The sequence below is a fragment of the Hydra vulgaris genome, chromosome 03, assembly GCF_038396675.1.
Source record: "Hydra vulgaris chromosome 03, alternate assembly HydraT2T_AEP".
Lineage (NCBI taxonomy): Eukaryota > Metazoa > Cnidaria > Hydrozoa > Anthoathecata > Hydridae > Hydra > Hydra vulgaris.
This window is the reverse complement of record NC_088922.1, coordinates 15,175,001-15,201,656: the sequence shown is the minus strand read 5'-3', so window position 1 is coordinate 15,201,656 and position 26,656 is coordinate 15,175,001. Positions and strand designations below refer to the sequence as shown.

The following is a 26,656-nucleotide window of genomic DNA, read 5'->3' as shown; positions in this document are numbered from 1 at the left end:
ACGCGTGGGTTCCGTGTGGGATTGATGGGATTTACGTGGGACGGATTTTCCCATGTGGTATCCGTATGGAAATGTGTCACCTTAAACCCATGTGGGTAATCCCATATGGGTTACATGTGGGAACCATATGGTATTTACACACATGGGAAATCCCACGTGGGTTTCCTGTGGGATTTGCATGGGAATTAATTTGAAAGCCGGAAACTAAAAAAAACTTTTTAAAAATAAACTAAAAAAATTTTTTAAATCGACATAGCAATGCGTTACGTTTATATTGTGTGAAAATATTTTATATTACATAGAGAATGGCAAGCAAGTATGTAAGTACCACGAATAATGTTTATGTTTCTTTATAGAAATAAGATTAAGATTTGTGCAAATAGACGTATTATTAGGATGATATAATAGTTATTTGAATATAGATCTTGAGTAAATTATTTGCAAACAATTAACTGATGCAAGTTGCAATGTTGTCAAAAACCAATCTTGCATGCATAAAGAAATGCACAAAGAAATGCAGGTTTGAAAGTCAAAGAATTCCCAATTATCTTTATTAAAAAAAGAAAAAAATAGGATGGAGATGGGTTTCTGTAACTTTTTTTATGCTCCAAAACTTTTAACTTTAGATATAATAAGGTCCTTAAGACTTAAGGGACTTACGAGGTACATTGAGGAACAAAAACAGGATATTTACAGAAACTTTTCAATTTTTAATCTGGAGTACCACAGTGTAATTGGGAATAAAGTCTCTGGGTCCAGTTTTCAAAGTAATTTGATCTAAAGTAATGTTTAAATAAAATAATATGCTTTAAAATGCATAGAGTTATACATATAACTCCTGATAGTTAACTATATGTATAACTAGTTATACATATAAATTGTTATAAAAACTTATTTTTTAAGGTTATGCTTGAACAAATTAGTACCAATTAATTCAAATTCAAGATTTAGTTCAAGTTCAAGTTAAAGTTCTTATTTATTCATTGGTTTTGTTAATTTTATATTTATTTGTTCAAATTTATGAGTTAGTACTAATTATTACTACAGTGAGAATATTAATCATTGTTGAACGTGATTTTATTAGTAACTTAATTTTACTTTCAACATATTTTGACAACACCCTTTACATTTTAAATGATGACAGCTTTACTTTTCTATTGATGTTAAATTTATTACGTTTCAATAACTCAGATTGAATTTTAACTGAATTATTGTAAGCTTTGTAAGTGTTTTTAGTATATCAAATGGTGTTGTAAATAAAGTAAAAAGAAAATATATATATATATATATATATATATATATATATATTTATATATACATACATATATATATACATATATATATATATATATATATATATATATATATATATATATATATATATATATATATATATATATATATATATATATATATATATATAATATTAAAACAATCAAATCGATACAAAATTTCACTTTAAAACGAATAACATTAACATTGTGATGATAATAGCATTAGGAAACTAGTATTTATGTATTATTATTATACTATAAATAAATTGTTTTTTAATTCATTTTATAAAATAGAGACTGATAACTAATAATTAATGGAAATAAATACAAATTATAAAAATCATGTAAACTTCATTTATTATTTCCAAATACTATATTAATGTTAGTCTACAAAGTTAAAATCAATTTAGAGCATTGTTATTAGTTCTTTTGCGATTCGCACTTCCACTTCTGTCTCTCGAATTTATAAAATAGGTGGTCAAAGCTTGCTTAATAGGTAGGTTCTCAGCATAACAATGTCTTTTTCTTACACTTTATAAAGAGAAAAATGGCAAATTAATTACTTATTTTACCTAAATTATAAGGTCATCTATGCATAATGATGTCAGATAATGACCCGGTTTATTGAACACCTTCACCCTTTATTAAACTCAGTCAATTTTTTGCCATCTCCCATTGAAAATGATGTCAGTTTTTGTTATCATATTATGATGGTGTATCTGAATTGTTAATATAATATAAAAAATGCATATACCATCAATTTTTTTCTGGTTCAATTATACATTTATTCTCAACAGTACTAAAAGTAAAAAAAACAAACATAAATTGTTCTTTCAAATAAGAAAGCTAATTTCTGAATTTAAATTGTTTTTCCTATGATCCTCTACAGTTTTAAGCAACAAAAGCAAAAAGTTTTTAGACCACACTATTGGTGTAAATACCTCTAAAACCTGCTTATAGCTAGCATAAATTGTTTTACTTTTTTTTTAAATAAAATATTTTACTTTTTTTTTTAATTCAATTTTTTAATTGACATTATTTTGGTTTCAACATCCCCTCCCCATTGTCAATTATTGTTAAACTCACACTGCCCTTCTATCTACTGGCATCATTTATGGATGATCCCATAGCCTAAATACTATGTATATGTATATGTATATATATATATGTGTATATATATATATATATATATATATATATATATATATATACATATATATATATATATATATATATATATATATATATATATATAGTATTTAGACAGAAACCTCCCTATTTCCCCCCTATTTTATAATTTTTTTTTATTAAAGAAAATTTGACTTTCAAACCAGCATTTTTTTGTGGGACACTGCAGTGTCCCATGCATGCATGCTTAGTTTTTGACAACATTTGAACTTGCATCAGTCAATTGTTTGCAGATAATATACTCAAGAACTATATTCAAATATCATATGAACATGTTAGAGAATGTTCATATGATATTTGAATATCACAAATTTAATAATATTGTTGTGACATGTTATATAAATAATACCATAATAGATTATGATATGAAAATAAGATAAGATATAAAGGCAATCATCAAAGAATAAATTTACTTATAGAAATTTAGATGTTTGTTTATTAGTTTCAGAATATTATATTATGTGTGACCGCGGTCTATAATAACAGGCCTTAACATTGCACAACAAAGTTGTTAAACTGAAGGCCAATTCCTAATACTGTGTTAACATTTTCATCTTATAACATTAGACGAAAGTTTGTGTTCACGCTTTTTTAATAAATCTTTAAAATTTGATTGGTTTATAAATTAGATAGCGCAACTTCAAGACGATTACGTTGTTAGGTTCAAGGCGTTAGCATTGTAAGGTAATAATATTGTCAAACTAACGATAAGTTTTTTTAATAATTAAAATGCCTTTAAAATGCTGTGTATCTCTTATACAATTTATACAACTACAATATTAATTACAACTACAACAAAATTATCAATACTCAACCACAACAAAAATATCAATTTATAAATTCCCGAAGAATCTAGAGAGAAAAAGATGTAGTGAAGCTATCCCAAGAACTGGTTTTATTGTTACAGACTATACAGCAGTATGTCAACTGCATTGGCCAAATGAAGCAACTTTTGAAAGCAAATATGGGAAGCAACGACCTTTAAACCCACCATCTGTTATTAAAAATATTCTGCCTAGTTGTTTAGCCACACCAGCAAGTAAAGTTAGAAAAACTGTAACTTCAAGCGGTTTTCGAAGAATTTTACCAGATAAGTTAATTGATTTTCTAAAAGAGGATGAACTTATATTTGACGATATTCAATCTTTGTTAAGTGATAATAACAATGTTATTGTTTTCCAGCTTAATAAAAAAAATTTGCACATACAATCAAAAATGTACAAACTTGGTGTTCCATTATTTATTTGAGTAATTTTCAATGATTATTCATTTGTAGCTAACCATAATGGCACAACTTGTAATATTTCATATTTAGCTTTAAACAAATTAAAGTTAATAAAAACAAAATCACTTTTATTTGAAGCAGTTAGATTTTTAAAAAATAAAGAAAGTTCGCTTTAGTCAAATATTCTATTCGAACACCTTAATGCTATGAGAAAAGTTAGTGTTGGTAAAGTTTTATATACTTCAGATATTATATGTAGAGCATATGAGTATTTTGCTATGCGACGAAGTTTAGATGATTGTTTGTATAAGGACTTTAACATGATTGACTTCAAAAATAAGCTCAATGGAGGACCTAAGTTTCATAAATAGTATTTTTATGAATTTAAATCCATTGAAAATAACTTTCATACTACTAATTGATAAGGTCTATGTCAAAGCTTCATTACTTTACCAAAGAGGTGCTTTGTTTGGTCAAGCAGTAAACTACCCTGAAAAGTTAGCTAAAACAATTTTACCATTTATGATTAAATGTCTTTTTGGAGGTCCAGAATTTATATGTAGAGCTCAACCTGTTGCAAATCTTTCCTCTGAATTTCAGTTTGCTCTATGTCAACAAATTGTTGATACGATAAATAATATTGAAAATAGTAAGACACTGGTAATAATTATTGATGGTAACCGTGTAAATCAAAGATTTTTTGGAATGTTTAAAACAGTTGATAGTAAACCATGGTTAACAACATCAGGTATATATTTATTGTATGATTATGTGCATCTCTTAAAATCTATACAAAACAATTGGTTGACAAAAAAGACTGGCGAACTTCAATTTTTGAACAATAAAGAACTGGCTTTGGCTAAGTGGAGTGATTTAGAAACTTTATATAAAACTGAGTGTAATAGTCTTTTTAAACTCTCTAAACTTACAGCTAAATCAGTTTATCCAAAACCAATAGAGAGAAAATCTGTAAAGTTTTGTTTGTCTGTTTTTTGTGAAGAAACAGTAGCTGCATTAAGAACGCATCCAGAGATTGAAAATATAGCATTTGAAGGTACTGCTGTATTTATTGAAAAAATAATTTTTTTTCAAATGTTGTTAATGTCAAAGCACCTGGTGCTGGCATTCGGTTTAGAAATGAATTATGCGGAGATATCCACTCAGTTGGTGATCAACAGTTACAACTGCTACGAGATATTGTTGAACTGTCAAATTTTATGAAACCTACAGGTAAGCGTGAAAAACAGCTTACGCTAGATACTAGCAATGCAATAGCGCATGTTGGTGATTTTTATTGTTACCATTTTTAGAAAAAAAAATTAAAAATACAGTTATCTTTCTAATATATATATATATACTTTGTTATGGTTCTGCCTGTTATTGATACTATTTAATATTACATAAATATTCTTAATGAAATTTGAAATACGAAAATATGATTATCTTTAACAATTTATGGTTTCTTTTTATATTTCCGTCTTTACTAGAGATTATTATTAGAAACCATTACACCCTACCTAATATAAAAATATATCAATATAAGTAAAAGTAAAAGTTTAATCGGCCTTCAGTTTTTACAGCATTTTGCGCGATGTCAAGGCCTGTTATTATAGAAGGCCGTGTGTGTGACGAAAAAGTAAAGATACTTTTGCATCCAGTGGCTATTGCACCCAACGTCTACATCATTGTAAAAGTAGGTTTTTACATTTTTGTTTTTGTTTTTTTGTTTAACTACTTATCCTAATTGATCACTTTTTTTCAGGATTCTCCTCATGGGTTCGAGCTCATTACGCATAATATGTGTTCAATTACCCATAATACGTTAGTCATTGTAAGTAATAAATTAGGAAATAATTATTTGTGAAATATTGTAGTCATTAATGACTTCAACCTGGCTAATAATTAAAATTGCTCGACTAATAAGGTTCCTTATTAAAATTGCTTTCTTTCTCTCTCTCTCTCTCTCCCTCTCTCTCTCTCTCTCTCTCTCTCTCTCTCTCTCTCTCTCTCTCTCTCTCTCTCTCTCTCTCTCTCTCTCTCTCTCTCTCTCTCTCTCTCTCTCTCTCTCTCTCTCTGTGTATATAAATATATAAATATATATTTATATTTATATATATATATATATATATATATATATATATATATATATATATATATATTTATATATATTTTTATTTATATTTTTTTTTTTAGAAAATGTTTGAAGAAAGTTAGAAGATACTAAAAACCTTGGTATTATGCAAGCCGAAGCGATTTAATTAATTCAATCGACAAAAAACGGCGTGTAAATCGCAAAAGAAAAAATAATATTTTTAATATTCATTTTGGATGTATTGATTAATAGCATTTATTTTAAAATAAATTCATTTTGCAACACGTTTTTTAATTTTATAAAATTTCGTCATAATAGTTTAAGGTAAATCCCACATAGGTTATAGGTGGAAAACATCACATGTAAAAGATCAAAAATGCTGCACATTTTGAATACCAAATGGGATAAAGTAGCAAATACCAGATTAAGTTAAGCCTCTCTGAAAGCTTCGATGATTAATTTTAAATTACTATTTAAGTTATTTTTAAATTAAAAGATTTTTAAAAATCATAGAAGCATTCGGACTTTCATTTGTCTAGTATTGACTACTTTTATACGATTTGGATTAAAATATGTGGCATTTAAGATCTATAACATGTAGTATTTTCCACCTATATCCCATGTAGGATTTACCACATAAAACCCATGTGGGATTTACCATATGAAACCCACATGGGACAAAATAATAATCCCCATATTGGTTACATATGGTAAAAACCCACGCGTATCCCATATGGGATTTACCATATGGAATCCATGTGGGATTTACCATATGAAACCCACATGGGACAAAATAATAATCCCCACATGGGTTACATGTGGAAAAAATCCACGCGTATCCCATGTGCGCTTTTTCACTGGGTATCTTGTTTTCAATATTCCATTCATGTAATATATGACTCAATCAAGTGATATAAACCCAGAACTCGACAAGAAAGACGATAATTTTTATCAGCGTAATGAAAAGTAGCACTTAAATAGGCTTCTTGCGAAATTGAAGTCCAAATATCGTGAGTTAGCGAACCTTACGATAGATTGTTTATATCTTTTTGTACATTTATCTTTACATTTTTTTACACTTAATATATATATATATATATATATATATATATATATATATATATATATATATATATATATATATATATATATATATATATATATATATATATTAGAGTGGTTCTAAAAACAACTTTTTTTGAAAATGAATGCTGGCAACCCCCTGAATATGTTGTATATAAAAAAATGCTTGATTTAAAAAATGTTTGAATATAAAAGTTGAGATAGCTAACTTCCAGACATGGAACAAGCTCCAAACATTTATATATTTATACTTATGTCAAATAAGGATGCTTTGCAAAAAATTGCAATGATTAGAGCTTAGGAACAAAAAAGCCCCAAAATTTTGGCCTAATTTGCCCCAAACGTGAGAGCAACAAGTTGATGAAACATTTTTTTTACTTTTTTTAACTAAACTTATATTCATCGATAGATTTTAAATTTCATCGTAAAATATTTTAGTGTTCAATAATTATGACCATGTAAAGTTTAAACCCCCTCAATATGAGGGGGTTGAAAATTTTATATGGTCATAATTTTTGAACGCTGAGTGATAATACCATGAAACTTAAAATTTATAGATGAATATAAGTCTAATTAAAAATAGTATAAAAAATTTTTCATCAACTTATTGCGCTCACGTTTGGGGCAAGGTAAGCCAAAATTTTGGGGCTTTTTTGTTCCCAAGCTCCAATCATTGCAATCTTTTGCAAAGCATCCTTATTTGACGTAAGTATAAGCATATAAATGTTTGGAGTTTGCTCCATGTCTGGAAGTTGGCTATCTCAAAGGCCAAATAATGCTGGCGCCGGCCCTATATATATATATATATATATATATATATATATATATATATATATATATATATATATATATATATATATATATATATATATATATATATATATCAAGCGATTTCTCAGTTATAACTTCTTGTCTTTTTAATGTAAACCTTTTATTAATATAGCTGTTCTCATCAACTTCTATTTCTTCATTTTTTTCTAAATCTAAATCGGAAGGACATCTAGTTCTTAACTTGATTTTGATGAAAATTTAATATTGCTATTTGATGGTCAAAATATTTTATGAACAGATTTTAAATGCCAAATTATATTGCTTATGGAATCGCTAGGCTATCTTATTCTCCATTTACTATTTTCCTCGGGATGTTGACTTAATACAAATGTATTACTTGTTTTAGGCGAATCTACACGATCCCAAACATATGATTTACTTGCTCTAATTTTTCTTTTTGCCCCAAAATGGAAAAGTTAATGTTGTTCAACTTGTTCATTGAATGAAGTTTAAAAAAGTATATAAAGTTTACAACTGAAACTTATCAATATCATATAACAATTAGTATTTTAGTTACTTCGTTAATTATACATGTATTTGATTCATAAAACGTAATTAAATATATTTATTACGCCGCATTTTTTTTCCGTGAGGAGTCATCCATAAATGATGTCAGTAAATATAGGGGGGGGAAGGAGTGCTGGAAAGTTTGACACTAATTGACAATGGGGAGGGGGGTGTTGAGGCCAAAATGATGTCAATTTAAATTATTTTTTTAGTTGTAATGAGCAGATTTTAACGGTATTTACATCTACTAAATGGTATAAAAATGATGTTTTATTTTTGGGGAAATTAATATGTAATGCGGAAAATTTGATATTATATTTTATTGAATTATTTATAATATAATATTATAAATTAATATAATAAGTTTCCCAGAGACATTAAATAAATAACAACTACTAACGTAAAATAAAAATTACTATCGTTTTAATAATATATTTGACTGCGAATCAAATTATGTTAGAAATATTAACTCTTGGTATATAAAATTAACAATCGTTATTCGCTCCCTAGCGGATTATAAAATGTCGTTCAAAGTAAACTCATAAAACTAAACTCATAAATTTGTTGTTTTTTGAAATTAAATTGTCGTTATTTCAAATACGAAACTCTAATTGCTCTCTAGTTGATTGTAAAACGTCATGCAATGCAAACACATAAAGTCTATTGAAAATTCGAAACGCTAATTTCTCCCTAGCGGGTTGAAGAAACTCTTTTAAAAAGCTTGCGCTAACGATGAACAAAAGCATTATTCTGATTGTGATGTAAACAATACTAATAAATCAATATTGCAATATGGATAAAACCGCATTACTTAACTTATTGATGGTCTCGTATGGAAATGCTCATCCCGATAAAAAAAAGGCTAATATCCAGAATGAAGTCCATGGTATATGGAATTCATTAAAAGAAGAGAAACTGGTGCATAAGGATCTTGAATCAAGAGTAATGTATTTAATCAATTTATTTAATGAAAAGGCAATGAAGTTCAAGAGCAAGCAATTATCATTTTGGGCCAATATTCCAAAACAGTCTGCCCCCACGTATACTCCACTTGAATTTGACAAGAATTCCTCACAGTTTGTTGAGCCCAACAATGAGCAATCTGTTATTGATGATCAACAAAGTGCATTAACTTTGAGTTTGTTGATCACGAAAAATCAAAAAAATGCAAGAACGGTGGCTCAAGATCAACTCAATTCTGAGATTGCAGCTTTAAATTGTGAAGTTCATTGCTGAAGCTGAAGAGGATGATTTGAAAAAGAAAAAGAAGAAACCAGTTCATCTATGTAAAGAACTGGCTAAAAAAAAGTATGATCAAGCTCAACAGATAAAACTAGAGAACTGAAAAAAGCTAGAATGGAGGAAATCTGCTTGGAGCATCCAGAAGTCAAAGAAAAACTAAAAATCAGAAAGACGCCTGGTCGACCGTCATTAGAAGTAGATCAACCTCTTCTTTTGAAGGCGATTATGGATATTGCTCTCCGTGGTTCGTCCGCTGATGAAAGACGTCGGTCAGAGGTTCTTCGGGTAATGATAGCTTAGCTATGTTTGTTAATATTGTATTTGTTAGAATTTTACTCTTAATTAGTACTTGCACTATTGTAAATATCCTTGAAATGTTAACAACTAATTTCAAAATTTGATTTGAATATAATTTACGAAATAAATCTCGTTTTTTGTAAAAAAGTTTATTATATCCAAATATATTTCTTTATTATTTAGAGCATTAAAACTCTCGACAAATTGACATCCGAGATGAACAAAATTGGATTTGCAATCAGCAAGAGCGCCCTCTATACTTGTCTACTTCCGAGAAGTTACGGAACATTAGAAGGCAAAAGGCACGTCAAAACAGTCCCTGTTAGATTGATCAGTCCTCAGAATGAATCTCATTTAAAACATGTTGACGGACTCTTTTGCATTTCAACTATAAAATATGTGGAAGAAGATTGTTCTATTTTAGGCTCAGATAAGGTGTGTTTCATTAGCCAAGACGACAAGGCTAGAGTGCCAATTGGAATCACAGCAGCCAAAAATCAGGCGCCGTTATTGATGCATTTTGAGTACCGGGTAACTCTCCCGGACCACAACTGGGTCGTGGCTGCTAAACACAAGCTTATACCATCTGTATAAGCTGGAATTGCGATCAAAAAAGATGGTATCGAAAAAACAGATGCTGTTACTTATTCTGGACCTACCTATATTGCTGTTCGATCAGGAAAACGCGCATCCTCGACCACCTTCGCTCATGGATTAGACTTTCAGCGGCTCTTGGATATCAAAGAATTCAACTCTATTACCAGAGATCCTCAAACTAATATGGTTAAGCCTATCGTTGTGTTTAGCGTCAATGGAGGACCCGACGAAAATCCCAGATACCAGAAAGTAATTGAAATCAGGATTCACCATTTCTTGAAGAATAACCTTGACGCTCTTTTCATCATGACGAACGCTTCAGAACGCAGTGCATTCAACAGAGCTGAGCGACGAATGGCACCTCTAAGTAAAGAATTATCTGGGGTGATTCTTCCGCACGAACATTACGGAACTCATCTTGATTCTCAAGATAATTACATTGACAAAAGTTAATTTGTAAAAATATTAATATAATTTTTAACCTATAATAACCAACATATCTTTTTAAATCAGGCAGGACAAAAGATGAAAATTTAGAAAAACAGAACTTTGGTTTTGCTGGACAGGTTTTGGCTGATATTTGGTCTGATCTACAAATTGACGGTTATCCAACCATTGCAGAGTATATTGATCCAGACAAATCAGAGCTAGAGTCAAGGAGCCTTTTATTACAAGATCAATGTTGGATTTCCGATTATCTTCGTACAAGTCAATATTTTACTCAAATTGTGAAATGTGAAAATCGTTCTTGTTGTCGGACTATTAGAAGCTCTTACTTTACTCTAACTAGAGCAACTTCTTCCGCCACCTGTCCCTGTCAACCAAACGAGCGACGGGCTCAAAGCAGTAGATGTCTCAGAAGGAGCAAAAGAATTGTTTCCATCTTCCGTCTTGATGCTCATTGAAACATTGAAAGTATTCTTCCTCGTACTGCCAGAGGATTTCCAATTTTGCCGTATGATGCGTTTCTTCCATCAATTCAATCTAGTCTAGCTGTTAGAATCTGTAAAAAGTGCAATATCTACTTTGCTTCTCAAGCTATGTTGAAAAAGCACGCTTCTATCCATTCTTCTGCTATAACACTCCCTCTAATCAAAAGGGTCCAACCTGTTCGTATCGCTGCCAAGCGTCAGACAGAATTTTTTGCAGTCATCGCCTTGCAGAAGAGTTCGGAAACTGCTGTATGGTTAGAAGAAAATGAAGCTGACGCAACGAACTTGATTGTACCTCAAGAATACAATTTCCTTTTAGAGCGCGGAGAGCCTATTGTTTCAACCGATGATCACTTCAACAACCCAAAAATTTGTTATAAACATTTTGGTATATAAAGATTTTATTTTTTAGAATTATACCCGTTTGATGAACAAACATTCTTTATAGACTTCAAAACGTCGTTTAGCAAAAGAACTCGTTTCGTAAATGCGACTTCAGTAAGCGCTACTTTCGTATGCAGCGAAATAGTTTTATTTCAAAATTTAATTTGCGAAAGGCTAAATTTCTAAACAAACATTTGCAAAATAAACATAGACGATTTTAAATGTTTTGTAATATTCACTACGAAAAAAAAAATCCTGATTCTCAATATCCTTCCGAAAAAATTTTATTTTTCCAGAATCGCACGAAATCTTCTGGTTAACAACTCTTGTCTTATACCCCATTATTTTTCAAAGATTTATTTATGTTGAAACCCATAAACTAATGCACATTTAGAAGTAATACATTTTGCAAATGAACCGTTTTGTAAAACAAGATTTTATCCATTTTGTATTTTATATCATGGAGGATTGTTTCACCTATTTTTGATATATCTATTTCTTTTCCAGACTTCTAGAACAAATTCAAAAATTCCATTTTCTTGATTGAAAATATTTTTGAATACTTTTGATAGTGACCAAATGTTATTCAATTTACTATGAAATTTCATATCTAATGAAATTTATATTATAAGAGAATATGTAATGAAATTTTTAAAACACATGTGTACTATTTGTAATATAATGATTTTTTTTCTTTTTTGTATTTTAAAATGTGTTGTTTTTTGATAAAATATTATGGTGATAAGATAATTATGATCTTTCGTCATATACTGTTGTTTATATTTTAAGTTTTTATTTAGACTTTTAATTTATTTTCTGACTTTTCAAATTATAAGTGAAATCTAAAAAAAAAAAAAAACTTCCTCCTACTAGAAAAAAATCGTGAAGAGGTAAAAAAAAAAAAGGTAGCCTATATCTGAACCTTATTTTGGTATTTCTAAAATTGTGGAATATGAAATCTTTTTTCCGACGGAAAAAAAACATCCCTTCGATTCCACCCCACCCATGCGCTCCTAGCACACACTAAAACCCGCCTATTTTATTAATAAGAAATTTTTAAAATGCATCTAATACTATTTTTATTGCAGTATAATGCGCAGTATAGTAACTTTTTAACTTTTGAGCTTTCCAATTTCTTTAATTTTTTTAATGGCACCAAGCAGTTATGATCTCTAAAAAAACAACAATTTACGTATTGGTCAGTCTTTAAAAACTTATATAGAATGAAACTTTAGCTATTTTACTTTTGTGAGTGTGATTTAGGAAATCGAAAGGCGGCGAGCACCTCATACGTTCACTTGGTGAAAAAAGTCACGTCAACGAATCGGTTCTCTTACACTGTCTTAATTTTATTAAATACAAAATGGACGAAGTTTATGACTGTATTGTATTAGGCACTGGATTAAAAGAATGCATTTTGAGTGGAATTATTTCAAAAAGTGGAAGAAAAGTTCTCCATATGGATAGAAACAACTATTATGGCGGCGAAAGTGCATCTATGACTCCTTTAGGAGAACTTTTTAAGTTATGTGGAGAGACATTAGAACCAGAAGACAAATTTGGAAGAGGAAGAGACTGGAATGTTGATTTGATTCCTAAATTTATAATGGCAAATGGTGAACTAACAAAACTTTTAATTCACACTGATGTTACAAGATATCTAGAGTTCAAACAAATCGAAGGAAGCTATGTATACAAAAAAGGTGGAAACGTCTGCAAAGTTCCTGCAAATGACAAAGAAGCTCTAGCTTCAAGTTTAATGGGAATATTCGAAAAAAGGCGATTTAGAAACTTTCTGATTTGGGCAATGGCATTTGATTCTTCAGATCCGACTACGTTTCAAGGAGTTGATCCAGAGAAAACAACTATGCAGGAAGTTTTTAAAAAGTTTGGACTTGATCAAAATACTGCTGATTTTACTGGACATGCAATTTGTTTGTTCACTAGTGATGATTACCTCAATGAACCTTGCAAAGACGCTATTCAAAAGTTAAAGTTATATTACGATTCTTTGTCTAGCTATGGTAAATCACCTTATTTGTATCCCCTCTATGGCCTAGGTGAACTTCCTCAGGGCTTTGCTCGGCTTAGCGCTGTCTATGGTGGTACTTACATGCTTGACAAACCAGTAGATGAAGTTGTATTTGAAAATGGTAAAGTTGTTGGTGTAAGATCTGGGAATGAAGTTGCAAAAACTAAAATGGTTATTGCTGATCCCTCCTACTTTCCTAAAAAAGTTAAAAAAGTATCACAAGTTGTGCGAGCAATATGCATCTTTAATCATCCTATTGCAAAAGCAAATAGTTCTTCATCATTTCAAGTTATTTTGCCTGCAAATCAAGTTGATCGAAAAAATGGTTACTTTTTAATGTTGTCTTGATTTCATATAATTCAATATTTATAATTATATCTTCAATGTGATTTTGCATAGTGAGTTCATGCATTAGTGGTAACTCTTATTTTCAAGATTTTTTATTATAGTTTTAAGTTTAGTATAAGTTATACTTATATTAGACTTAAAACTAATATAAAAAATATACTTTAAAATCCATATATTTTAAAATATACTGAATATTAATTCATTTTTGTACTGGGAAACAATTTAAAGTCAAATTTTGCAATTTTTTTCTAAAAAACATTTTCATATCAAATTAAAGCTTTTTCTTATACAACAGTTTCTGGTTTATTTTGAATATTACTTCATGGAAAAGACTTTATCTAACACTTTCTCTTGTTGTAGTTATATAGAAATTTGAAGTCCAGACCTTATTTTTAATGTTTTAGTTTTCTCTGCATCTAAGAACACATTTTTTTAAAACAATTTTGATATAAAATAATAAATGTTGAAAAACTGGTATAGTGTTTTCTAATAGATGGTAAGAGTACAAAAAGTTGTGTTCATTTAAATTATTCTTCTGCCGCAATTCAAGTTGTTGAGACAGCTGGTGGGCCTGTAGTTTGTTGCTATGATATATATGCATACAAATATCTTTGTGTACTTGGCCTTACTGGAAATGTTTTTGGTAATGTCATACTGAAATAGCCTTCTGTCATCACTCTAACCTAGAAAGTTTTTCCAACAAAGAAGAAAAAGTTAAAAAAAAAAATTTCTTCATATTTTCTCTTATCTAGATTGTACCTGACTAAATCCTTTGTCAATATATGTACTGAAGCCCATGTAGATGGATGTTTTTGTATGTCATCATCATTGGTTTTTTATGCAATTCTAAGTAAATAAAGTTATTTGTATGTATGTATATCATGGCATACATATAATCAAATGTATAAGGTAACAGTTGACTTTTAGTTTCAATTTGAAAATGGAATCGGTTTTAACTATCATTATTTAAAATGATGTTTTAACACCATTTTAACATCTTTAAGTGTTAGTTATTTATTTTAATTTAGTTTTTTAATGGTTTTTTTTTTTTTTAATACTTTTTGATTGATCATTAACACTGTAACCAGTTTGAAACTAGTTTGAGTTATATTTGAGTGAAGTAATGTTAAGTCTTGTTTTGTCTTGATCTTAAGCTCTAAATTTTGACTGCATGACTATTTATAATATGGTAGTTAAGTTATATTTATAATCAGGGCTATCCAGAAGAGATCTTAAGAAAAGGGGGTGATGTATCTGTTATTTGCCGACTAACAACTAAAAAGTGACTTAAAAGAAAAAGATTCTTGTTTGCTGACATTGGCAGACTATCCCCAAAAGGTCCAAACTTGCAGACTGCATGTCAAAATTTGCAGACTAATTTTTCAACAAAGTTTTCATTGGGGGGTTAGACCCCCCTATACTTTTCCCCCTAGGGATCGCCCTGTTTATAGTTATTTTCTACTTAAAAAATATAACATTTATATTTTCGTTAGTAATAAATTTCTTTTGTCTTAAATATATTTTTTATAGTGTTAATACAGATTCAAAATTTGTTAATACTAAACTTGCTCAAAATAATTTTAAATAAATTCAATAGTGCTTTATGAAATTTTTATATTTATAATTCAGATATTTATGTTGGTGTCTTATCAAATCAAAATCAAGTAGCTGCAAAAGACTATTATCTTGGTTTTGTGAGTACCACAGTAGAAACAAACAATCCTGAAGCTGAACTGAGACCTGGGTTAGATTTGCTGCAACCAATTATTAAAAAATTTGTTACAGTGAAGGATGTATTTTATCCTATCGATGATGGAAAAGAATCACAGGTTTTTTTTCAAATATTTTTTATTTTGTTTTTAAATATGCAAAATATGTACTAGTCTTGAATAAAAAATGTTCAAAATTTTATAACTTAAAAATCTAGTTCAACTATTTGTTTTGAACATATTGACTGAGGTCATGACCTAAGTTCAACTTTGGTAACACTCACTTTTTTGTATAAAATTAACATAAAAATTTTATTTGAAGTTTTCACAAAATTTTCTTATCACACTGTTATTTATTTTGAATGTATTGACCAAGATCATGACCTAAGAAAGTGACCTATAAAATGAATGAAAATACATATATTCTTGTTGCCAATAATGAAAAATCTTACTCTAATTTTCTTGAAAAAAAATTATAATTTTTTATATACTATAATTTTATATTATAATTATATATACATTTACTATTTATTAAATAATGGCATATATTTATATATTTTAAAACTCTAATTTACTTCCAATAAGGTTGCAAGCAACCACTATTAACTTATGAGTTACTTTAAAATAGAGGATAGGGTTTAAATGCTAGTAAACGATTAACTGAAAACTTAAAAAGCTGTAGGTTGTATAAAAAGTATTTTCAAATAGTGTTTTTATTTAAACCAGAAAACTTAAGTGAAAGTACAAATCAAAGTCTTCATCAATGTTCTGCTTGTCTTCTTCAACTGACCACTTCTTAATAACAGCTTTTGAAATGTTTTGTTTAATGTAAACAAGTTTTTCAATTGTGTCTGATTTTAACGATGTTACTTAATACAGTAGAATCTCTCTAATTCGAATTTTATGGGGAAAAATAAAAGTTCGAATTAGAGAGATTTTTGAATTATAGAAAGTCAATTTTTCTTAAACGCATTTCACTGTGACTTTGCATTTAATCGAATTATGGAGGTTTTCGAATTAAGGAGATTTGAATTAGAGAGATTGTACTGTATAATTCAATTTTAATAAAAATTTTGATAAGAATTTAAATTAAATTTATATAATTTAATTTTGATAAAATGTCAAGTGTTCAGGTAAAATTATTATGCTCTGAAGTTTTTTAATTTAGGACAAAATATTTTTAATTAAATTTATTTTTAAAAATTTGTATTATTGTTATTACCAATATATATATATATTTTTTTGATATTGAATTCGGTAGTGGCTCAAGGGACTTCAGTAGTGATGGGAACAATTTTCATAATTAGAAAAAATGTTTCCACTTTCAAACACTCGAGTATTGAAATAGAGTTTTTTGATATCGCACTTTCGATATCATTACTACCGATAGTTTGGTGTTTTTTTATACTTTAATAGTTTGGTAGTGATATCGCAATGCCCTAACATTAACTGATTCTTTTTGTTCAGCCCCATATAAATCACATACATATTTTTCCAGCATATTTATTAGTTCATCAGATGGTGTTACTGAATCACCAAGAATTTTAAATGCTTCTAAATATTTTTCTTGCTTCCATAGGACTTTAAAAGTTATTTCCTTTTCCTTGAAATGCACTTGTTGAATCCTTAAATACCAATTATAATTATAAATAATTTGAAAACTTTAAAAAAACCTGAATTCACAGCTAGTTTGTTATCCCGTCTAAACATTATAATACTACAACAATATTTTATACAGAAAAAAAGGTCTCCTGTAGACAAATAAAAGCCGCTCATAGCAATCGACAAATCTTTACCAAAAATCGGATTCACATTTTTTCATATTAATGATGCGACATTTATTACCAACACCAGTATCGAAGTATACAGTTGATAGAAGACAACTTGGCAGAGCAAACACAAATACATCAGTATCCGGACTTCTAATTATAATGTTTTGATAGTGCAGCGATGCATGAAATGCATGTAAAATCAACCTTGTATCAGCTTCTTTGTGGTCACCGGCAAGCTCAAGAACTTCAGTTACATTAATAAGGTTGTCAATTGATTGAATTTTGTTACACAAGTTTGTGTGTGTTACATAGAGAGTTATGTTTTCCAGAATTTATGGGTCACATTTGCACTATGACATGTATAAAAAATTTATTAACTCCTCTTTATTTTGTCCGAGTGACAAATTTTTTCTACTGCTTTGGTACCTTTTGAGTCGCACTATCAAGCCTTCCCGGGAAGCACATGCAGTCGCACGCCTTGTACGTCAACACTTAAAGTAATTTTATAAGCAACTTGACCACGTCTTTATATAGTAAAGCATTTTAAGAATTCGCGGCAAAATAAAGCTGTAAGAAACTAGAGAATACTAAAATAAAGCTATAAGAAACTAGAGAATACAGCAATACTCGAAGAAAAAAAACAAAGCCTATACTAAATAAAATAAGCTAAAAAAAATTTTATTAATAAAAAAAAGGAAACTGTTGTCAAAAAAAGTATATACTTAAATATTTACTGTTTTTGTTTTCTTATTTTTAAAGTGTTTGTTATTTTCCACTACCAAAATTGATACAAGTCAAGGAAAAAAGTAGATAAGAATATAACGAAAATTAAAATATTTTTTGATATACATTTTTTCGCAACTTTTTTTAGTCAGTAGTAAAGGAAATACTTTATAAATTGCGCTAGAAACACAGACAATTTTTAAATTTGTTTTTCAAATGCCTTTGCTAAACTTTGCTAAACTTTAAACTTTAAAGAAACTATGTTATTCTTTTTCTCAACTTATTCTGTCATTAACAAAATTTATTAATCAAATAATATTTTTTACAAATAAGTAACAGTTTATTTTTTTATTTTCCTGTTATATAAGTATTGAGAAAAAACGTCAAATATAGAAAAAACTTTTTTAAATGCGAAAAGATGTAAAAAGAAATAAACGAATAAACGGAAGAAAAAAATTAACAAAATTTCTTATAATTCTACCATACATAGCAAAGTAGTTTCTTAATTATATGGACTGCTAAAAAGCGTGAATAAATTGCATATCAAAACTTTTAATTGTTGTTAAATTGTTATAAAAGACGTTTTTTTCAACAATGACTCTTTAAAAAAGAATAAATTTTTTTTATTATTATTAATAAATTGTCTAGTTTATTTATAGCGCTATGTGTTTTGGAGGTAATTTTTTCCTTTTCGAGTGGAAGAAAATAAGGTTATAAGCTTTCTTCTACTCTATCTTCTACATCTAATTCTCCTTTACACTCAATTGCTGGCTCATCTGAAAACCCAAATGTCCATGCTAAAAAGTTAAAGAGTAAATCTGGTTTCATCTGCACATTTCAAATTTAGATCTGTTGCTTTAGTAGGCCATTTACATTTCATCATTAGAACTTGTTCCAGGATATTTTTTAATTCTAGTGCTGCAGAATTTAATATCTGCAAAGAATTTACAACTGTTTTTGTACTGGAACACAATACTTGATTACTATGAGTTACTTCATCATCACTGCAATCTGACTCAATAATACTGATATTTTGTTCTCTAACTGTACTATTTGCAGACTCGATAACTGATCCCATACTGATATTTGGATGATAAACTATCTCACTCTTTGCTTTATTTTCTAGGCTATAAAATACTAGATCTGGAATCTGCTGTACTCTCCTTTTCAACCTACCTTTGTTATACATGGATGCATCAAGACTTGCTGTAGATTTCACAATTTTTACAAATATCAGACATCAATAGACTTTCTCCATCATCATAAAGTTGTTTCTTGATTTGTTTAGATAAAATAAGAAATGACTGTTCATAAAGAGATCTAGGCTTCTCACTTGTTTTACGTGTAACAAAAGCAGTGTATTTCGCATAACAATGCTAATGATATTTTAATTCTATTCAAGAACAGTCTTTGTCTCTAATATGCAGCAATATACCTTTGACTTTTTTTTTTTCCAGTTGCTTCTCGAAGACAACCAGCATCGGAAGTGAGACAGTTAACTAATCTTGATCTTCCCTGTTTTTTTGACATCTAGAAATAAACGCAAAGATAATTCCACGGTATATAAAAATATATACTATAGTACTGATAATAATACGCTAGACTAAATACATACTAATTTTTCTTTTTTCTTGTAAATGATACATATATCTGGGAGAATGGCTGGTCTACTGCTAGTTTGTTTTAAAACTTGTGATGATTGTGTTTTCTTTGGTGAAGAAACTGAAACATTTAAGAGTTATTTTTCTTTTTTAGGTGACTTAAATGGACTTTTCTCTGCTAATTTTTGAGCTCTCTCAATTTTTGTTTTATCCGTTAAATTTAAAGCAAGCAATCTGGCAAAACAATGTTCTGTTATCATTTGCTTCATTGTCAAGAGTAATGCCAAAAGATAAAGCTACCTGTTGATGAAAAATGATCATGATAAAAATTAATAATCTAAGAGACTTTAGTAAAGATAATTGGAATTTATGTATAGGCAAATTTATTATATATATATATATATATATATATATATATATATATATATATATATATATATATATATATATATATATATACCATTTGTTGCTTATATCCAGATAGAGTTACCATAATTTTTTGGCACGTTTAATAGGTTTTCTTTTTTCAGAAATCACAATCAAAAAGCCATCAAAGTGAATAGAACATTTGTTCATTTTTTTTAACTTTGCTAAATGAAACTTGTTTAGTAATTTTTTTTATTCGATATTAATTTCATAGAACTGTTTTCTACGGCAAAAATTTTCAAAAAGCAATCTTATAAAACGTTCTGCGAAGTGTTAAATAAGAAATCGAATGAAATCGAAAGCACAAAATAAACACGATAATGAATAACTTTGGAGGTCTATACTGGCCGCTTGGGGCACTTTTAGAATGGGATCTTTTTGTTTTAGATTCTAAGATACTTAAAACACAATTTGGTCAGTTTAGAACTAAGTTACTTGATGCATCTAATGAAAGTGATAGAATTTTGTGCCACAGACGCTGACTTAATAAGAAAAAAATGTCCAGAGAAAGATCTAAGAGATATCAAGAAAAATTGAATTCTAGCTTGTTCTACGAAATTAAGAGTTGTAAAAAGTCACGCTCTAAAAAGAAAATCTATATATCAATCTCAAAGACTCAAAGGAAAAGCGTTGAAAAAAGCTTTAAAAGCACTACCAAATGCAAAGGAAAAACAAGCTGAGGTTATTTTAATATTTTCAAATTGGAACCAGCAACTGTGATTAATTTGTTAAACATTTAATTTGTAGAGAAAAACCAATCAACAGTTTGTAAGAAATCGAAAGAAATTAGGAAGTTTCAATAAATATTGATTCTGAAGCTGTGGTAATCCAAGTTGACTGGGCTGAAAATTCGATGTGTTACTATTAAAATTAACCGCAAGTTGTTCATTTTGGTCAAAATCAAATTTAAATCTTTTCAAAAAAATGACCCTTGCAGCCTGGGATGTTAAGTTAAAAAACATTCACTATAGTCTGATTCAACTGATCCTACTTTCTTCAGTTATACTGAAGAAAGTAGGATCAGTTGAATCAGAACGTGATTTTTACTGGATCTTTTGTTTTATCACTGAATGTTGCATCATTGAACTGATAATTTGTTTCTATAAAATTCAGTATGAAAACTTTGTTGTTGATGAATTTTAATGATTGCCTGATTGTAAAATGAATAAATTACAACAATAAAGTCTAATTGACCTAGCTAGAAGTAAAATTCTCTGAAGTAAAATTTCAGAGAAAATTCCATTTAAAAATATGCTGATAAAAAAACGCTTTTTTCTGCCTTGTGTCACTGAACTCATTTTAATTCTATCGCTCAACCCTGATTCTGTCTGTTAAAACAATAAAAATTGTATTGAAATTATAAAATTTTAGTTCAGTTTTATTTTAGAGAAATAAAAAAAAGTTAAAAATAAGTTCAAGAAAAACTTTTATTTGAGAAAATATCTCCGAATGATATGTCATTGAACTATGGAAATAGCCATATTACTTTTTTCTTTTCTTTAAAAAGCTATACCTGCATAAAAAGCAAACATCTAAATCTCATAGAATCCAATTAATTTCCCCAAACCTACCTAAATCAACTAAAGTTAGCCTAAAGTTAAACTTACAATATCAGTTACTTACAGTATCAATTAAAGTTAGCCTAACTTACAACTTACAGTATCAATTAAAGTTAGCCTAAATATGGGCTAACTTTAATTGATACTGATCAATTAAAGTTAGCCCATATTTTTAACAACTTGTAACTCAATTTCTGTATTTGAATTTTTAATTAAAACTACTTAATCTAAAAAAAGAATTAGATGATTCGTGTTGATTTGGTGTTGACCCCCAATGTGTTAAAATATGTTGACAATATATTGTGATTTTTTGCATTAGTTTGTACTTTGTTATTATATTGAGAGCGATATTGAATTTAAATACCAACTACTTTTTTTAAAAATAAACAAGATTGGTTATCGTATTATATTAACGGACCCAGTAGCTGACACTTAATGTGTTATATTAAACAAACCGTGATAAAAATATCAGGGTTTGTTTAATATAGCATGAATTTACAGTTTGGATAATCTTTATTTTTTGGAAAACTTAGGCATTTCTGGTTTGATTTTTCTTGTATCAAATAACAGGTTTATTTAAAATCCAAATCCTAATATATTTGTTCATATTTTGTTTCACACATTTAAAATAAAATGTAATAAAATATTTTTGATATAAGCATTTAAAAGAGCAATATCTCCCTGACAATTATCTTGTCAGCAGTAATAACAGGTTATGTTTCTTTAATTACTTACACTTGGTTGATATTTTTGTGTCAGGATTTTGTTTATTTACAAAGTTTTGTTACTTTTTACTCATTTAGCATTGTTTTAGAAAAAACTTTTTTTGATTAATTCTACATGTTTTTTTAATGGTTCTTGGGTCCTTAATACAAGGGGGGGTAAGAATTTTAGTCCAGATTTAATAAACATGTGTGTGTGTGTGTGTGTGTGTGGGGGGGGGGTCATGTTATAATATACATTTTCTAACAGATGTTTTATAATAATTTCACTAAGATTTAATATGTTGATATAAGTTTTATAGTTTGGTGAGAAAAAATAAACCCTCATTTCGATAAATTGAGATTTACTTGGTCGATGGTTTTTAAAGCCAGTTTACACTGAAAAATTTTGTTTTATCAGTGACTGAAATAATTATTTTCTAATTTTAATACTTAATACGGCCTTAATTACATCACTTAAAATACAACCTTACTTACATCACTTAAGGCCGATTTTCACACAAGTAAAAATTTAAAAAAAACGGGGGGGGGGAGAGGGGGTCTTAATAAGCTTGGGGCGGATGGTAACAATAAAAAAATATTTTTCTTTTCACTCAAGAGTAGAGAGAATAATATTTTTTTATTGTTAAAATGTGTTTCTTTTTATTTCAATTTTTTGTACTTATGGCTTGTCGGCCCACTGTGAGCTATTTAAATCCCACCTTGTGAGGTTACTAAAATAATAGTGCAAAGAATGTTTTTTTTAGGCTTAATTTAAAGAATTGTTTTTATAAGGAAGTATTAAGTAATTTTCAGTTGTCTGAAAAAAACTGTTTTATAATGATAAAAGTTATCATTTAAAGGATTTTAATTTATAATATTTACGATATTGCTTACTGTTTTTGCAGGTTTTTATTTCAAAGTCATATGATGCAACTTCTCATCTCGAAACAACTTGTGACGACATCAAAGATATATACGAAAGAATATTTGGAGAGAAGTTTGATTTTGACAAGGTGAAAAGTGACCTCTCCGAGAATCAATCATAGAGAAATGTCGTAATAATTCTAAATCGTTTCATTTATTGAAAGAGAAATTTTTAAAATGTTTTGTATTTAAAACTTGCTTTTAAAATTTGCATTTTTTTCTGTTCTAGTTTTTTTTTTCTTTCTTTTTTTTTTCTTTTTTTTTTCAATAATTTAATGCTTTTTTCTGTTTGTTTTTCTCGCAAGGCGTTGCGTTGGCGTTTTCATAGATTGTGTTTTATTTTTTATTTTATTGATGTATTTTTATGTAAAGATGTCGTGCAATTTAACGTATTTAATCAATGAAATTGATGTTTAGTTGATTTTATTATGTTTTTGAAAAAAAATTTTGAAAATTTATTATTGAACAACGAATGCAAATACAGTAAATATAATAAATATATAATAAATGCAAAAACTAATATAAATCAATTAGTTGGTAGCATTATAAAAAAGGAAAGTAAAATGTTAAAAATTTCTGAAAATTAAGTCTCAAAAATTACTTAGGTATCGTCCGCTGTTTTCCCTCGCAGAGCTTTAAGTTGATTAAAAAATCAAAATTGCTCATTTAGTTAAATGAAAATCGCCGCGTAAATGAGCTTAAGATTTACTTTTTTTTTTATAAAATAAATTTAGCGTAACTTATGTACGAAAACATATATATATATATATATATATATATATATATATATATATATATATATATATATATATATATATATATATATATATATATATATATATATATATATATATATATATATATATATTACAGGTATTAATAAGCTTTGAAGGGCAGAGCTAAAAAATGTCATCAGCATATGCTACAATACCCATATAATTTACATTTACTGATGTACCTACGATGCTTTCATTTTGTCATGTTTCTAGTAGGTTATGAGTGTAAATGTTATACAAATGAGGCGAGAGAATAGATCCCTGTCTTAATCCTTGAGTTAGATAGAATGGATTTGATTTGCAATCTAGATAAGAAACACAAGCACTGCTTTCATAGTATAATAACAATATACAAAGGTATTTTTTTCATCACTGTACGGTCTCTCAAACAAAATGTCTCAGGTGCAGCTTTCAAACGCTTTTTAAGGATCTTGGAAAGAGAGGTAGACGAGTGAGTTGTAGTGTTTGATTGTTTCACTAACAACAAATTCAGCGTGTAAAAAAAAAGACGCGCTTTTAAAAACGTTGCAAAAAACTTGTTTGCTTAATTTTTTGAAAAGCGTGATATCAAAGTATGACTAAAAACTTAAGTTGAAGATAAACAAATATATGAACCGCAGCAAACTAAATAACAGCAAAATTGGTTTTCAAAAATTTTTTTAGCATATAGTTTTTTAAAAAGATCAAATGAAGAAAAACAATTTACAAGGGCATTTTTTTTTTTTTTTTTTAGGTGCCCCAAGAAGTCCTTACGGTCTTGTCACAGAACACCGTGGAAGTGCATTTAACCAGAAAGTTCACGCCTCCTTCCTTACCATGACGCGAAAATTTTTCCAGAGCTTGTTTCGAACCTGGATCTTCTGCTTATAAAGCAAGCGCTCTAGCCACGGCCGCACAAATTTTATATATATATATATATATTAAATTATATATATATACATATATATATTTTGGAGGGAAACTCTCTCCACTCCCCTTCTCCCCAATATTGAACACTTTTAAAGCATGTTAAAAATTTGCCAATAATAACCAGATATTTAAATCAATTAGTTAAAGAAGTAAACTTTACTTATCAAATAATTTTTTTTTATATATATATATATTAAATTATATATATATATATATATATATATATATATATATATATATATATATATATATATATATATATATTAGAATAAATATTTAAACTAGCAGTAAATTTGCCCTGGCTATTCAGTTCATAAATTAGACAAATAATTTTCTTAGTGCAACACTAAGAAGTCAAGTCATAGGACTTTACACTTCATCTTTAAATTGTTGATTTTTTGAATAATTACTCGATAAGCGATTGGAGTAAAAGTATTAGGAATTGGCTAATGTACCTCCTCATAAACTAGATATCTTGCTACTTGGGATTGCGAATTCCCGGACATTTTGTTATAGCGGGAGTTATTCATAGTGCTCCCGGGATTCCGGGAAAATCCCGGAAACGTACATATAAATAGAATACAAACAAATAATTTTTTTTTTTTTTTTTTTTTTAAACTATTTTTGTGACTTTTTAGAAAAATCAGTGCATCCAGATGATTGTCTGATAATCTTATTCTAAACTTTGTAAAAAACTAACCTGTTAAACTAAACACTATTTCAGCTTCAACACTGGTTGGTCGAATAGTTAAAAGTGCATTAAAAATGCATATCTAAACTATGTGATCTTTTTTTAGTTGCTTTAAACAAATTGAATTCTTGAGGCATAGTTGATTTATTGTAAGTAACTTCAAAATTGTTTCTTTTTTTTCACAATCTTTTTTAGTAATTCAGCAATAGATTCCAACGACTTTTCTAACTGACATTAGTATTATTAAGCTTATCATTAATCATAACATTGTTAAGATTATTATTATCATTAATTTTATCTCGTACTTTTGGTATAACTTCATGTATGGGGAAAAGTCTCTCATAATCTCTGTTTTAGATGGTATGCAAAATAAGTTATTAAAGTTATTAAAGTCTCTCATAATCTCTGTTTTAGATGGTATGCAAAATAAGTTATTATACATATCACTTTTTAAAGACTGCGGATTATCATCATTTGGAAAATCATTTCGAAACCTAAAATAATTGGCTCAAGTCTTTTTGCTAAACTGTAAACTAATTTCACCTCATCAAAGTTAACGATTTGTTATTAAAATTGATGGATACCAAAAGAAAAAAAATCCCGGGGTCGCAGAAAAATTTTCCCGGATTTCGGAATTTCGATTTATTTTTTTCTCGGGAACAAGTTACCGGAAATAATGCCTACTAGCTACTTGTATATAGCAATACTTGTATATATATATATATATATATATATATATATATATATATATATATATATATATATATATATATATATAATATATATATATATATATATATATATATATATATATTGAGAGAGAGAGAGAG

General features: G+C 28.3%; 1 protein-coding gene and 1 long non-coding RNA gene across 2 annotated transcripts; both read left to right on the top strand.

The window, feature by feature from the left end:
• Positions 1-220: 220 nt before the first annotated feature.
• LOC136077968 (uncharacterized) lies at positions 221-6,063 on the top strand. Its single transcript, XR_010637412.1, has 4 exons — positions 221-320; positions 2,905-5,380; positions 5,450-5,518; positions 5,881-6,063. It is a non-coding gene; the product is annotated as an uncharacterized LOC136077968 (long non-coding RNA).
• A 6,658-nt stretch (positions 6,064-12,721) lies between these two features.
• Positions 12,722-23,860, top strand: LOC100201751 (rab GDP dissociation inhibitor alpha). The gene is made up of 3 exons (XM_065792438.1): positions 12,722-14,009; positions 15,662-15,861; positions 23,432-23,860. Exons 1-3 carry the CDS (start codon positions 13,016-13,018, stop codon positions 23,570-23,572), a joined length of 1,335 nt encoding a protein of 444 aa, XP_065648510.1. The 5' UTR covers positions 12,722-13,015; the 3' UTR covers positions 23,573-23,860.
• The last annotated feature ends 2,796 nt before the right edge of the window (positions 23,861-26,656 follow it).